The 16,125-nt window shown below is 35.1% G+C and overlaps 1 protein-coding gene across 3 annotated transcripts in view; it reads right to left on the minus strand.

The window, feature by feature from the left end:
• Nucleotides 1–16,125, minus strand: part of CCDC171 (coiled-coil domain containing 171) — a gene marked incomplete at both ends in the record, with an annotated part of 235,424 nt that overhangs the window by 184,314 nt on the left and 34,985 nt on the right. For all 3 annotated transcript variants that reach the window (XM_084237472.1, XM_084237471.1, XM_084237473.1), the window contains 2 exons: nt 2,535–2,695; nt 4,594–4,686. In XM_084237472.1, coding sequence (XP_084093598.1) covers nt 2,535–2,695; nt 4,594–4,686 — 254 coding nt within the window. The remainder of the gene's footprint in view (nt 1–2,534; nt 2,696–4,593; nt 4,687–16,125) is intronic.

Raw genomic sequence — 16,125 nt, forward strand, 5'->3', positions numbered from 1 at the left:
AATCCAATCATCCCTCATGTCATGCCATTCCTTCTAATACCATAGATAATTAGAATGGAAGAGGATGTCATAATAGAGGGCATAAAGGGAATGGACATGTAATAAGGAAAGGGATGTCAACTAATGGATACTGTCCTTTAATTATTACTCAATTTTTGTTTATTGCTTATTAATTATCATCAACATGGCATAGAGATAGAGGGGTGAATAACAGATACAGGACATTATGGTAAAGCATTTCGTAGTATTAGCAGATGCTTAGTTGTATTTAGAATAAGTGCTTACTAATATTTAGAATTGTTAGTTGGTGTTTACAGGAAAACAAAATTTGAATATAAAATTTTCAAGCACAAAATCACAAATAATAACAAAACAAACTTAAGGGAAAATTTTGCTTCAAGGTCCAATTACAAAAGTTCTTAAGTTAAAATCTGAGAACTTAATTGTTAGCAGGTATCTTAAAATTCATCTAGCCTAATCTTTGAAGGACTTTCTTCTTCAATATCCACAATTGAGAATCATCTACTCTGTTTTGAGCTCCCCAAGAGAGGGAACTTACTAGTTTTCCAAAGAAGCCTATTATTTCACTGCTGGAAAACTTGCGTTGTTGGGAGTGCACTCTGATTTCTTGGAGTTTCACTTGTAGGTCCTATCCATACCTCACAGCAATAGTAAAGAAGTCTGCACTATATTCTACATAAATGCTTTCCAACATATTTATACATAAATGTGCAGGTTCAAGCAAAGGTCCAAAGGAAATAAAAGAAGGTAAGTATTTAGATTAACGTTCACAGAATGTCATTTAAGTCATCCTAGAGGAGAATTAAAAAAAATTAAGATGCACAGTTCATCTTGGACTTGTGACAAAATCCTTTAAAGCCCACCTTTTGGGTTATGCTTTATCAAGGTTGTTAAGAATTACCAGTTTTGAAATATTACAAGCATTACTAATAAAGGTAATCAAAAGGGTTTTATATTTTTTCAAATTTCAGTCTTTTTCAAGTACCATTTTTATTTTTTTGTCATACATATAGTTGCTACTATTTAAATAATACATACCTTTAACTCACTTCTTAAGTTAAAAGAATTTAAAAGAAATCTTTATATTACCATTGTAAATGGAAAAATTATCTATTTGTCGTAAATGGAAACTAATCATAAAAATAAATACATAACTCTACAGTACCAACTTATTGTGTTGCATATCTACAACAGCATGCATTTCACCCTCTGGGGGAAAATGGTTTAAAATCTCCACTATTAATTCTTTTTGGCAAAATATATATTAAAGAATCATAAATTACTTACTAGTTGAGCACTCTCATCCTAATTAAACCTCAATTTTTATGTTTGTAAAACAGGGAGAAAAAGAGTAGCTGTCTCATAAGGTGTCACATTAATTTCAAAAACCCATGAAATGATGTGCATAAAATGAGCCAAACAGCATGCCAGTCAGTAGTAACAGTATTACTTCTACTATTATTTCTGCAGTTTGAAAACAATCTCAACCCATTATAGAAATCAGGGTCTTTAATGACCCTGATACTGTTTTATACCAACAAATACAATCTAAAATATATTAATATATTTACTTTCTACAAATGCATTTCTGAGACTATGAAAAATAGTCACAACACTTTAAAATGCAAAAAAGCATTTCCATATTTACCTATAGAGAGAAATACATGTTTTAATGTTATATATTTCAATAAGCCCCTCACCCACAATCTATCACTAAGATTAATGGAGTTATATTTAAAATACTACACCTGATCCAGCCCCTATGGAAAACATTATGGAGATTTCTCAAAATATTAAAAAATACATTAACCACGTGATTGAGCAATTCCACTCCTAGGTATCTATACAAATAATGCAAAAACACTAATTAAAAGGGATATATGCATTCCTATGTTCATTGCAAAATTATTTTCAATAGCCAAATTATAGAAATAACCTAAGTACCCAAGAACAGAGGATTAGATCAGAAAAATGTGGTGTATATACATATACATATACATACTTGTATATACACATGTGTATACACACACACACGAACGAATACTTTTCAGCTGCAAAAAAAAAAAAATAACTTGCTATTTGAGACAACATGGATGGAACAAAAGAGGAGAAAGTGAAATAAGTCAGGAGAGATGAAAACTAGATGGTATCACTACATGTGAAAAACAGAGAAACAAAATAATGGATTAAACAAAACCAAACCAGTAATAAATTCTTGACATCTGACCTCAAAACTGAGCCAACCAAAATGGTGGGAGTGGGGGAGAGAGGGGATCTAATGGAACATAGTAGAGGATTATTGGGGTTTCGGTGGTGGGCATGGTGTAAAACATTCATATGTAGTGGTTTGAACCTATAACCCTTAAAACAAATACAATGATATAAACCAACTTTATCTCAATAAACATAATTGGAAAAAATAATAATAAAACACTACACTTCACACTTACATTGGTTTCACAAGCTTCATATTAATTTAGAAAATTTAAAGTAAATTAAAGTAAAACACTTACAAATTTAGTTTTGCAAACCTCTCTTGTGCATTATGCTTTTCTCGTTCATACGCACTTTCAACTTCTTTGAATTCATTCTTTATCATTTCCAAATCAGAAACAGCTTCTGCTTGGCTGGCCTTTTCCACCTGCAATGCTCCTTCTAGGTCTCGAATCCGTAACTACCAGATGACAAAGAAGTACTTAAAGGAGGCAAGAAATGATAGCATTGATCTCATATTGATTAGAATACTTTATCAACAGTATATTATCATTCACCCAAACATTTTTTTTCTGTCTGCTTTGGCTTAAAAAGGAAAATAAATAAGAGACAATTTATTCTTTTCTCAACATGTTTAATGGAATGGAGTAAAAGTGGAAGAATAAACAACTGACTTATCTATTAAAAAAATGCGTAGTCTGATATTACATAATTCATCCCATCAACATGCTTCATTTTGACCTACTATTTGTACATTTATTTTATAAAATACAATAAACTGACTGGTTTTTGAAAATGAAACTGTCCTTCCTCTCCTATAGAAATTATCACTACTTGAACATCTCTATGAGCTGAAAATGTGAACTGATCATTTTCTTCTTGGAGAAAACTGTAGCAAAGTGAAGTTTTTATTATAAAATAAAACTATTGAACATATTTATAGTAACTGATAATTGAAATATATTATATTGATACATAGGTTGATAATTGATACAAGTAGTAAGATAGCTAGAATATGTTTCAACCAATAATAAAATAAAATATTTTTCTTAACTCTACAAATTGATAAAAATAATAATCTGCGGGTAAAATGTGAAAGAGGGTACTGGATTAAGCATGACTGGTCTGAGGTAAGACTTTAATCTGAGTATAGGGGGATGGGGGGGTTATTTTACTGTTGCATATACTTCAAATTTTACATAAAAAGACATTTTTAAAAACTAGATTCTCTATATACATGAATAATAGAATAAACAAAGGCCATTATCACTAAAGAATGATATATAGCTTAAAAAAGACGACATAACAACTTTTGAGAAGGAAGTTCTCCATGTGGTTTTCTGTGTAGTGTTAATATATACTGAAAAGAATGAAGTTGAGATCTCTGTATATGGTATGCCATATTTAGAGTGCACAAACAAAAAATTAGTTGCAGCCAAGAAAGTAGAGTTATGAGAGGGACAGGAGTGAAAGAAAGAGTTCTCAATGATTTAGTAATTGTTTTTGGTTTGGTTTGGTTTTAAAGATTTATTTTATGCATACAAGAACTGGGGTCTAGATCAGAGGTGTGGGGTGTGTTGGGGGGGGGGGATGTTGAGAGGACTCACCAGAGACAGAAGGGAGCAGAACAGGCAAATCTACTGAAATACACTGCTGAGGGAAGCAGCAGGCAAGACAAGATAGGTCTGCTGCGCCATGTGGGTTAGCTCCCTGGCCAGGGATTGATATGCTGCAGTGGCTGGCGATAGCTTGATAGCACTGAGACTTTAAGCCCTGCACCACCAGGGAGGCCCCAATTTAACATTGTTTTGATTTTTGAACTATGTGGGTATTTCACTTTTTCAGAATACTAAGGTAAAAATTAAAAGTTTCAAAAAAGGGAGGGGTAGAAAAATGCTTTACAAATTAATCTATACAAATAATAATAACCACAATTATTAAATTCCAATTTTCAAAAATGAGCAAATTCTAAACGATTTCAAAGGCAAATTCATCCCATGGCAGTTGATAAAAGATCCTTCTGTAATAGGTCAGATCATAAGTATTTTGGACTATGCAGGCGATAAGATGCAAGCCTGTGGCAAATATCCACCCTGCCTCTGTAACAAAGAAGCAACTACAGAAAAGAAAAAACTTCACAAGCACAGACCGAATTGGCCTGGGGCTATCCTGTGTCTACTCTACTGTAGTCAAAGCCCTCCTCAACCACAGCCTTACAGTAAGTATAATATTGAGTATTCTACCAATGCTCCCATTTCAAATGCAAATCCCAGTTCTCTGAACATGCTGTTTTTCCTACTTGCTATAATACAACTTATGAAAATCCATACCAAAAAAAAAAATGTGTTGACATTTTACCTGAATAATTTCAGAATTAAATTTTGATTCCAAATGGGCTGTTCTTTCTGCTTCAATATTTTCTTCTAATTTCCTCACTCTTAGAGTAGTTGCCTGAAAACAAATTAAAAGCTTAAACTCATACACATTGTTTTTCAAGTGCATACAGATCACTATATTCCAGGATTGTAATTATTATGTTGTATTACTGTAGATTTGTTTGTTTGGTTTGCCTTTTTTTTTTTTTTTTAACTTGGCAGAAGCAGAATATAAAAATGATGCTAGGGAAGAATTCTCCAGAGTTTGCTGTCTTTTTCCTTTTTATTGGGTACAACTTACATATAAACCACACATATTGAAAGTACATAAACTGGTAAATCTTGACATATATATACTACTGACAACCACCAATCTGCTTTTTCTATGAGTTCAGCTTTTTCAGATTCCACATGTAAGTGAGGTCATGCAGTATTTGTCAGAAGAGAAGGAGAGGTGGAGGAAAGGACTTAGAAGGAAGGAAGCATTAGTTACAGAGTACATGCCTTTTACTTTCTTTTTTTTTTTTTAAAGATTTATTTTTATTTATTTATACAAGCACTGGGTACAGTCAGAAGCGCGGGAGGGTGAGAGAATTCACCAGAGCCAGAGCAGGGAGCAGAGCAGGCAGAAGGACTGAAGTACACTGCTGAGGGGAGCAGCGGGCGGCAGGAGAGGTCTGCGCGCCATGTGGGACCCTCCTCCGGTGGCCAGGGAGCAGCCGGGGATCAAACCGGCGGTGCAGACGCTGCGGGCAGCTTCGCAACCTGGTGCTCAACCGCTGCGCCACCGGGGAGGCCCACCTTTTACTTTCTTGATTAAATTTATTCTTGAGTATTTTGTTGTTTCTGATACTGCTGTTAATGGAATTGTTTTATTCTTTTTAGGTAATCCATTGTTAGTTATAGAAATGCAAACTGAAAATGCCTACATTCTTAATGGTGCTTACTCCTTAGGTGGCCATCATTGGTGTTCTCCAAACAGTATACACAAGAAATCACTATTCATGTCAAGTTACAGGAAGTTTTACTGTAGCCAAAAGGGTGAGACAGAATTACTTGTCTATGGCAAATTTGAAAAATAACTCTAAATGGTGTAAGCTGATTCTGATATCCTAAAATCTTTAACCCTTTGTAAAACTTAGAACAATGCAGAGGCATTACAGTACACCTAGCATTACCCATAGAGGGGAGTATCTTGGTCAATGAGCTTCTTTCCCAGGTGGATAACTGACAAAGTTTCTCCAACAGTGGCCGTATTCTGAGAGTCTCATGATTTAGATTGTTATACCACTATTAGTAAGGTCCCTGAGTTCTTTCTGGTTCTGTAGATTATGTATTAAACAAGTTATACTATAAGAATTACAGTATTTCACATTGGTTATTCTGTGATTACTTTGGCGCATTCCCAATAGAGAATAAGAATAAGATAATGGGTAGGCCTCTTTCTGAAGTAAAATTTTCCATAAAATTGACTTCAACATAATTGATGGTGTTTGTCTGAGTTTCATCAGATATTACAACTCATGCCTCACTTGATTTCACAAAGCAAACACGTCTCTGTATTCAAAAAAGACTTCAAATTCCTAGGATTCTATTCTTCTTGTCAAGGTAGAAGGATGTTCATCTGGGAGAAGTCAGAGTACATTACCACAGACACCCAGCAACTTTACATAGTCTAAATCTTGGCAGACTCCAATGATTACTGCTGTCCTTGATCCTGGAATCTTTTTTTCTCAAAATATAAAGCACAGGTGGAACTTCTGCAATGAAGACACCTTATCTAAAACCACAAATTGATGAAGGATATAGTCTTGAAATTTTCAAATGTCTGGGCCAAGGGCAGAGTTAGCAGGGAAGCATAGTCTCTAAACTCCGGCATAATTATTTTATTATTCATCAATGTGGTGCATGGATCAACAGTTCAGTTGCTTTATTGTTAAATAATTGTTCCACTGTGTTGATATACCACAACTGGTTTTTCGGTTTTCCTGTTGATGGAAACTTGAGTTGTTTCTAGTTTTAGTTCTTACAAATGAAACTGCTATGAGCATTTGTACACTTTTTTTTTTTGGTCTCCTTTTTTATTTAGATAATGGTACCTCACATTATTTTACACTATATGATTTAGAGGTATAGGATTGCACCTACAGTGGTGAAAGTGTGCATCTTTGTCTCTTATCAGATCTTAACGGAAATAGTTTTTCACCATTGACAATGATGTAGCTGTGGGCTTGTCACACATGGCCTTCACTATATTGAGGAATGTTCCATCTATTCCCAGTTTTTCAAGGGTTTTCATCATAAATGGATGTTGAATCTTATCATATGCTTTCTTGCCATCTAGTAATAGGATTATATGATCTTTATCATTCCTTTTATTGATGTGAAATATGCTTATTTTTGGATGTTGAACCACACTTGTGGCCCAGGAATAAATCCTACTTGGTAATGGTATATGACCGTTTTAATGTATTGTTGAATTCAGTTTGCTAAGGTTTTGTTAAGGATTTTTGTAACTGTGTTTATTAGGAAGAGTGGTTTATAGTTTTCTTTTCCTTTTTTTTTTTTTTTTAGTGATGTCTATCTGGTTTTGATAGTAATGTTGGCTTCATAAAATGTCTGGAAGTAATTCCTCTTTCACAAATTTTTAGAAGTGATTGAGAAGGTAAGCTATTAGTTCAGCTTTGAAAGCTTAGAACGACCTTATGAAACTGTTTGGTACTGGACTTTTGTTTTTGGGAGATTTTTTATTACTGTTTCAATTTCCTTGGTTATAATTGATCTATTCAGGTTTTCTATTTCTTACCTATTCAGTCTCAGATAATTAAATTTTTCTAACAATTTGTCCAACTTTTTTAATTATTCAATTTATTGGCATATAAATATTACTAGTAATCTCTTATAATCCTCTAAATTTCTGAAATGTTTGTTGTAACTTCTTTCATTTATGATCCCATTTATTCGAATTTTCACTCTTCTTTTCCTTGTAAGCCTAGTCAGAATTTTGTCTATTTTGTTTAATTCCCCCCCCCCAAAAAAAAACCCAGCTTTTGATTTCATTAGTCTTTTGGAATGACTTTTTGATTTCTAATTCATTTATTTCTGCTCTAATTTTTATTATTTCCTCACTTCTACTCACTTCGGTTTTATTTATTCTTCCTTTTCTACTTCTTTTTTTTTAAGACATATTTATTTATGCATACAAGAACTGGGGTACAGGACAGAGGTTCCAGGAGTGAAAAGATTCACCAGAGACAGAGTGGGGAACACAACAGGCAGATCTACTGAAATACACTGCTGAGGGGAGAAGCGGGTGAGACAGGAGAGGTCTACTGCACCATGTGGGTTGCTCCCTGGCTGGCCGGGGATAGAACTCGTGCTGCAGTGACTGGTGATAGCTTGAAAGCGCTGTCTTTAACCCCTGCGCCATCAGGAAGTCCCCTTTTCTATTTCTTTAAGGCAAGAGACAAAAAAATATTTATTTGTGCTGTTTCTTGTTTCTTGCTATAGGCCTGTACTGCTATGTATTTCCCTTAGTACTGTTTTTGCTGTATTCTATAAATCCTGGAAGATTGTGTGTGTCCTCATTATCATTCGTCTCAAAGTATTTTTCAGTTTCTTCTTTGACTTCTTCATTAGGCCAACTGTCATTCAGTAGGATGATGTTCAGTCTCCACATATTAGAGGTTTGTCCTGCTTTCTTTAAGTGGTTGAGTTCTAGTTTGATACTACTGTGATCAGAGATGTTTGGTATTACTTCACTCTTGACAAATTTGTTGACACTTGTCCCGTGACACAATATATGGTCAATCGTGAAGAATGTACCATGTGCATTTGAGAAGAATGTGTATTCAGCTTTTTAGGGGGGGTGCAGTGTCCTATAAATGTCTATTAATCCCATGTGGTCTAATTCTTTGTAAAACCACAAAATTCTTATAAAAAAACATGGGGGAAAATCATTATGACCTCAGACTTGGCAACATATATATATATTTTTATATATATAATGCCATATTCTATATAATGCCATAAGCACGAGCAACAAAGAAAATACTGGATAACTGGACTTCATCAAATTTAAAAATTTGAGCATCAAAGTGAAAATGCCATCTTAGAGAATGGGTAAAAATATTTACAAGTCATGTAGTTAATAAAAGTCTAATATGCAGAATATATAAGTATTAAAACAAAAAATACAAACTCAATTTAAAAAGTGAATAAAGGTCAGCAATCAAAAAAGATAAACACATGCAGTTTGCAGCAACATGGATAGAGCTAGAAGGGATCATGCTCAGCGAAATAAGTCAGAAAGAAAAAGAAAAATACCTGAAGGTCTCACTCATAGCAGGAATTTAGAAAACCTAAATAAGGGACCAGGGAAAAGACTAATTAATACAAAGTAAAAATCAAAATCAACAAGCAATTATAAACCAGAGACACACTATGGGGAGAAGAAGAAGGATTAGGGTCAAAATAAGGGGGGGTGCAATTGTATGGGGAATATAACCAAGATAAAAATGCATACTTTGTGCAAAAATGAAAAATGATGTAAGAATTACATAAAATAAAATATTAAAAAAATAAAATGCACAAAAAATAAATAAAAAGGGAGTAAAGGGTTTGAATAAACATTTCTCCAAAAGATATGCAAATGTCCACTAAGTACATAAAATGATGTTCAACATTATTAGCCATTAGGGAAATGCAAATTAAAATCACAAGAGGTATATCTTCACGATCACTAAGATGATCAGAATTTAAAAATGGAAAATAACAAGTATTGGTGAGGATGTAAAGAAATTTGGAAACCACATTCATTAATGTTAAGAATATAAAATAGTGCCATCATTATGGAAAACAGTTCCTCAAGAAATTTTAAAGCATATCAAAAATCCAGCAAGCCCACTCCCAGATATATATTCAAAAGAAATATAAACATGTTCAAAAAAAATTACAAACAAATGTTCATGGCAGCATTTTTCATAATAGCCAAAAGGTGGAAAGAACACAGATGTCTATTAAGCAATGAATTAATGGATAAACAAAATATGGTGCATGCATACAACAGAAAATTATTCATTCATAAAAAGGACTTGAACACCAATACAATATGGATGAACCTTGAAAATGTTAAGTGAAAGAAACCAGACACATATTGTATTATTTCACTTATATGAAAAGCCAGAAGAGATAAACCCATAGAGAAAGAAAAAAGTAACAACCACCTAAATCAAGATTTTAATTCCCACTATAGTAGAGAAATTCTTATGTATAGCAAGATTAAAAGAAGAGCTTCACAATACTAATAGTAGATAGGCCAATACTAGTAAAATAAAATTCTTTAACCCCAAAAGGATGATGTTCCTGTCATTTTATGGATTAAAACATTTTGAAATTGACTTTTTCTGTATTGAGTATGCTTGTTTTATATTCTGTAATTCAGAAAGTGTCTTAACTAATAAGGAAACAGCTCAGAGACACTGAGACTAAAAGATGAGACAAGCAAATAGCTAATAAAGAGTACACAGAGAAAAGAAAACAATCTAAAAATGTTAATATTATTTCAGATTCTCAAAAGCATATAAGCAAGTTTCTGGGCCTCCCCGGTGGCGCAGCGGTTGAGCGCTGGGTTGCGAAGCTGCCCGCAGCCTCTGCAGCGCCGGTTCGATTCCCAGCTGCTCCCTGGCCACCATAGGAGGGTCCCACATGGCGCGCAGACCTCTCCTGCCGCCCGCTGCTCCCCTCAGCAGTGTACTTCGGTCCTTCTGCCTGCTCTGCTCCCCGCTCTGGCTCTGGTGAATTCTCTCACCCTCCCGCGCTTCTGACTGTACCCAGTTCATGTATAAAACGGAACAAACAAACAAATAAATAAAAAAAACATGCCTCTATAAAAGAAAAAAAAAAAGTCATTAAAAAAAAAAAAAGCATATAAGCAAGTTTCTGTACCAAAATGGTAGTCCTATATTTTATTAAAACAGATTATTCATGATTCCATGATAAGAAACTAACAATTCAAGGTTTCTTTTCATTTCTACAGTGTATGTTACTCATATTACTTAGCTATTTAATTTCCACTCTAAAAGTCAAGAGGTTCTGTTTTTCCTGTCTAGGTAAAACCATACAACTTCAAATAATAAACCAGAGAACACATCTGTATTTCACACCTCCCAATTTGAGAGAAATATCCAGAAAACAAAATTGTATACTGTTCATGCTTACTAACCTATCAATCAATATTGAAAGTCAAATAATATTCAAATGTTTAAACCTTCCAAGAGTTGGGTTTATTGATATATGTAATTAAATCAAAGTCTTAATAAATGTTTTTCCTCCTTCTATTCTGGTGAATTAATTCTTATGTCCAGCAGAGGGTGCCAGAGGAACATCAACATGCTCCATTTAAAAAAAAAAAATCCCATTAATAGCCTAAGAGAACTAGTAGAAAAATCAGAAAAAAGTGTAATAAAAAAGTGAGGGCATAAAGCATAACAATTCAGTTTAAAATACAACATCCAACACATTTGTACATATCACAGATCAATTTATATACATTGTTCTATAATAAAAGTATTACACTATGTCTTTTCTCTAATAACAGGAAAGCAGAATTTTTTATGTAACACGATGATGACATATTTTACTATTTTCTGGATGCCATGACCTTTCCTACTGCAATATACTGCCCATAAAGTTTTATTACAGCAAATGTTATTTACTCATCTCACCTAATTATTTTATGATTTATATCTCATTAAGTTACACTATGCCCAATTAAATAACCTACCCCACTAAAGAAAAGTGAATGTTCTAAGAAGGCAATAGAGAGATGGATGCCTCTCATCCAATCCTTTGGTACATGTTATTTTATCATTAACAAAGGCCATAGCCACCAATTCCAATTCAGCAGCACAACTAATCAAATATATCCAGACCATATTTGTTGTCCACATATTTGCTCCATGGCTCCCAAGGACCTGTTCCAAGTTTCATGAAAGTTGTACCAATGTGTAAGTGAATTTGCTAAAAGATGGGCAAAATCCTCTCCTACTACATTCATTCCTCCATAAATAGAGTAAATCCAGCTCAGAAGACACACATGAACTGAAATCAGTGTCACAGAAATATTTGATATATGATATTTACCCGCTAAAACAGACATCAAGAAAAATAGGGTAGTACAGGGTAAATGGAAGTGATCAGGTTTTTTCCACCCTCCCACCATTAGCCATCAATGGTTGACACCTGTGATCTTACACGCGGGCCTCTTGGCGGCACTTTGAGTGTGGCATAGGTGTGCGTGAGTGGGCACAGCTGATCCAGAGACTGAGCCTATAAGGGTGGGGAGGCAGCAGAGGATGGCAGAGGGGCAGAGAGCATCAAAGAGCTTCAGAGAGGAAAGAGCATATAGGGATTCACAGGGGGCCCAAGTTTCTGTGTCCTTGCTGGCTTGTCTCCCTTATACTATGGGGACGATGCCAAGGGCTCCAGGTTTCTCTTTCGAGCTGCCTGAACCGATGATGAAACTACCTGGCCTGGGATAGCTGCAGAACAGGTAGGAAATATCACATGTAGATTTCTCAGTAGTATGTTATATGGCACTGTTTCCAAGTTATATGAAATTTACTCCAAAATACCCACAGCTATAGAAACAAAAAATGATTGTTTATTTAATAACCATTTTTCTAGATTTTTATCACCTGTATTTCCCTTGAATGACATTTTCATAATAAACCAACATAGTAATAACCCATCTTCAAAAAGATGATTCTAGGGGACTGATCATTATAATTATTAATTATATGATATAATAACTGATCATTATTAATTCTATAATGATGATGTTAGTGGTAGGTATATTTTGTTCTATTTTTCTGGATGTAAATAATTCTACGTCTGTTAACAATCAACTATAGTATTTATTCCCTATGTGGAGGGGAAAAAAGAGTAACTGCTGTACTTTTAGTCCTGAAGCTGAAAGTATTTATTACCAAGAAGACATCTCAAAGGGTCAGTTTCTAAGTATTTGAAAAACAAAAACCATCTAGTATCACCCGTCTTCCCTGCATCATATATTGGGAGGATCATAACTAAGAACAACGGATGAGTCCTGAACAATTTCTTTTCCTAATCAAAGAACTTGAAAGGTGATGTTATTTAATCGGTCTGACCCATAATGTGAGTTTTCTTAGCAAAGAACTTACTTTGCTAAGTGCCATGTGTACACGGGGCGGTACTGACATTGATGCAGGATATCAAGACCACAATTGTATACTAAGAATCATCATTCCCAAGGACGTTTCATATGGATTTTGTCATTTTACACTTAAAATAATATGGTATGTGATAAAATTGAGCCTCTATGGGCAGCACCTGCCACAGGGTCTTGTAAACCTCCCTTCATTATGGACACCTGGGCTCAGACAGCATGTGTAATGCACATAGCTGGACCTGGAAAGGAAGGAATAAAAGGACTACAACGTTATGAGCCAACATGAGACTGAAAGGGAGAACGGGAGGGAAAGAAGATTTGTGATGGACCTGATCGTCCGTAGATAAACATGCTCCCACATCCAGCTATAGTAAATATCAGCACTGTGAAACCTATGGGGCTTTCTGTTGATGGTTCCACATCCTGTGAATATAAGCCCAAGAGTGGGATTGCAGGGTGAAGTGCCAGCAAGGCATGAGGTAGGTTCACTGTGGATCTGGGCAGACGGTTAAAGGAGAGTCCTGAAGCCCTCAGTCGCTTTTTCAGGCTTTTAATGATCTTTCTACACCATTTGTAGTGAGGTAATCAGGTACATGGGAGGACCCGGGGAGCCGAGAAGCTAACAGGCCTCCCAGCCCCCCACAATCTTCAGTTTTCCTGGGCTTTCTGGCCTTCTCTCGTGGTCTCTCTACAGGTCTCTACTGCTCTCTGTTGCACATACCTCTGCCCCCTCCCGTCCTCTGTTGCCTCCCCACCCTTATAGGCCAAGTCTCTGGGCTCAGGTGCACCCACCCACTCATGCATGCCCATTCCACATTCCAGACGTCTGCCATCAGGCTGGCATATAAGATCAATGATGCTAATTGATGGTGGAAGGGTGGAAAAAACCTGGTAACTTCCATTTACCCTACACAGGGTCATGAGATATTTCCATTTTAGTTTACTAAATTCAGATTGCTTTCCATAATCGTTGCATCAGTTCCCATTCTCAACAACAGTGTAAAAGAACTCCTTTTTCTCTGCATCTTCTCCAACATTTGTTATTGAGGGTCTTTTTAATATGTGCCAGTCTCATGGGTGTGAAGTGGTAATTACATTTAGTTTGAATCTGCATCTCATTAAAAGTGACATTTCTTTCATTTGTCTTTTGGACTTCTGGATAGCCTTTTTAGTAAATTGTCCATGTCTGCTGCCCATTTATTAACTATTATTTGTTTTTTAATTGTTGAATTGCATGTTTTTTTTATATATCATGGACATTAATCCATTATCAGTTATATTGTATGATTATTTCTCACTCTGCAGGGTCTACTTGTTTTACATTTTCTTTCATGTATAGAAGTTTTCTGACTTGAGGTAATCCTAATTGTTTATTTTTGTTTTTAATACCCTTGCCATAGGGCTTGAGTCACCCAGAATAACTTTATTGATGATAACATGGAAGATATCACCAACATTTCCTTCAACATATTTTACTGTTGCAGGTCTCAAACTTTGTGGAAGGCAGCAGATTTCTTGGGTATCTCACCCTGGTTTCAAGTAGTGTCTCATCTATAGAAAAGTTCAGGTGTTCTGACTCAACTCAGACTGCAGCTGTTCTGTGTTAAGAGCCTCAGCTACAAGCCAGTAGTCCTCACTCAGCCCCTCAGCAGCTCTCCAGCAATGCATCCTCTGTTGTGGGTGCCTGCTCATGCTGCCAGGGCAGTCCCAGGTCTCAGGAGCCCAGATGTTGGCATGGGCCTGAGTCAATAGCTGTAGGGACCTCTGCACAGCAGCCCCTGCTCCCTCTTGTGGGTTGTACTTCCTGCTCTATTATCACTCCAAACAAAGTTCACTTCAAATTTCTCCTACACTTTTCCTTCAGAAGATTCTCCTATTGTATGCTGTAGTCTGTTTTCCCCTCAGGGGATTTTTTTGCTTTATTTTACAGCAGTTTTGTTGTAGGTAGGTGGAGAAACTGAGAACTGTACCTTCACTGTGATTCTGTCTTGCTGGACTTTCCATGGCTTTTTTAACACAGTACATGAGAAAAGCAACTCTAGGCAGAAGCAAGATTAATGCTTATTTTGTGACTCATAACATGCAAAGCCTGTACACCAGTGAACAGCTGACCTAATTGGGGAAGTCCAATCCACCAAATTCTACCCTCACAGAAATCCAAACATGTTATATTTTCAATAACATTAAACAAATGCTTCATTAAAACACAAGATTAAAAACAAATGAACAACAAACAAAAAAGCCTTTTCACAATCATCTCATTAACATTTACTTTACTATATAGAGCAATCGAAAAAGGAAATGGACCTAAAAGCTACGTCCACATACCATAGTAGGTCTTCAGTCATTACTGTAAGGCCAAAAGAGGTTCTGATGCATCTATGAGCATTTCCATTACAAGGGGGAAAAAAAAAAACCTGTGTCATGGATGAAAACTGATTTGCCTCAAAGGTACACTCCTTATATTTCTCTGCAATGAATTATAATTTATTTGTAACTTTTATTAGCCAAAGCACATTTGTTTCCTAGAATCCTCTAGATTATTTTACATAAACAGGCTCACTTAAAGCAATTCTTACTCTAAAATTACTGAGCAATTTCAAGAAATAGCTGAAAAGTACAAAAAATTCAGTTCCATGTACTTATCTTTGACCATGATTACCTGCAGTTTGAAGAGAAAAATCTCAAAGTTAGTCACTGAGGATGGCAACAAGCAAAAACTTAACAGTTTCAGAATAGACATGTAAAACTCTCAGGATGACTATGGAAATAAATTGGTGTACAAAGAAATTTTTTATTCATAAGAAATGAATAATGGAATGTATCACTCAGATTGTAAAACAGTGTAATGGGGAAAAGTCCTATTCTAGGTATAATAAAAGAAACCACAGATAATAAAAAAAAAAAAAGGAAATCTCAAGAAAAGATTTTATAGGCCACATATTCCAACTAGCCTGATAATAAATTAATTTAGCATCTCTGAAAATCATCCTTACCTTTTATGGTATCAAAAACCTCCATCTTCAACAAATTTTCAATGAACTTCCAATTTTAAAATCCATTATGAACATAAGTGCAAAAATGTATAATACTTATAAGCACAACTGTGTAATTCAGGTGATTTCATCATTCGTTTACAGTTAGCGACAACACAAATGAGTGTTTAAAAATTATTCCTAGAAACACATCATGGCTTTAAAAAGATGAATCACATCAGGTTGTTTCATGGACAATATGAAATCTGAGGTTCATTTTCTATTTTCCACTTGAGTGTGGTATAGAACATAAACATAAGAGAAAAAAGCT

This window comes from Talpa europaea (genome assembly GCF_964194135.1).
Source record: "Talpa europaea genome assembly, chromosome: 7".
Classification (NCBI taxonomy): Eukaryota; Metazoa; Chordata; class Mammalia; order Eulipotyphla; family Talpidae; genus Talpa; species Talpa europaea.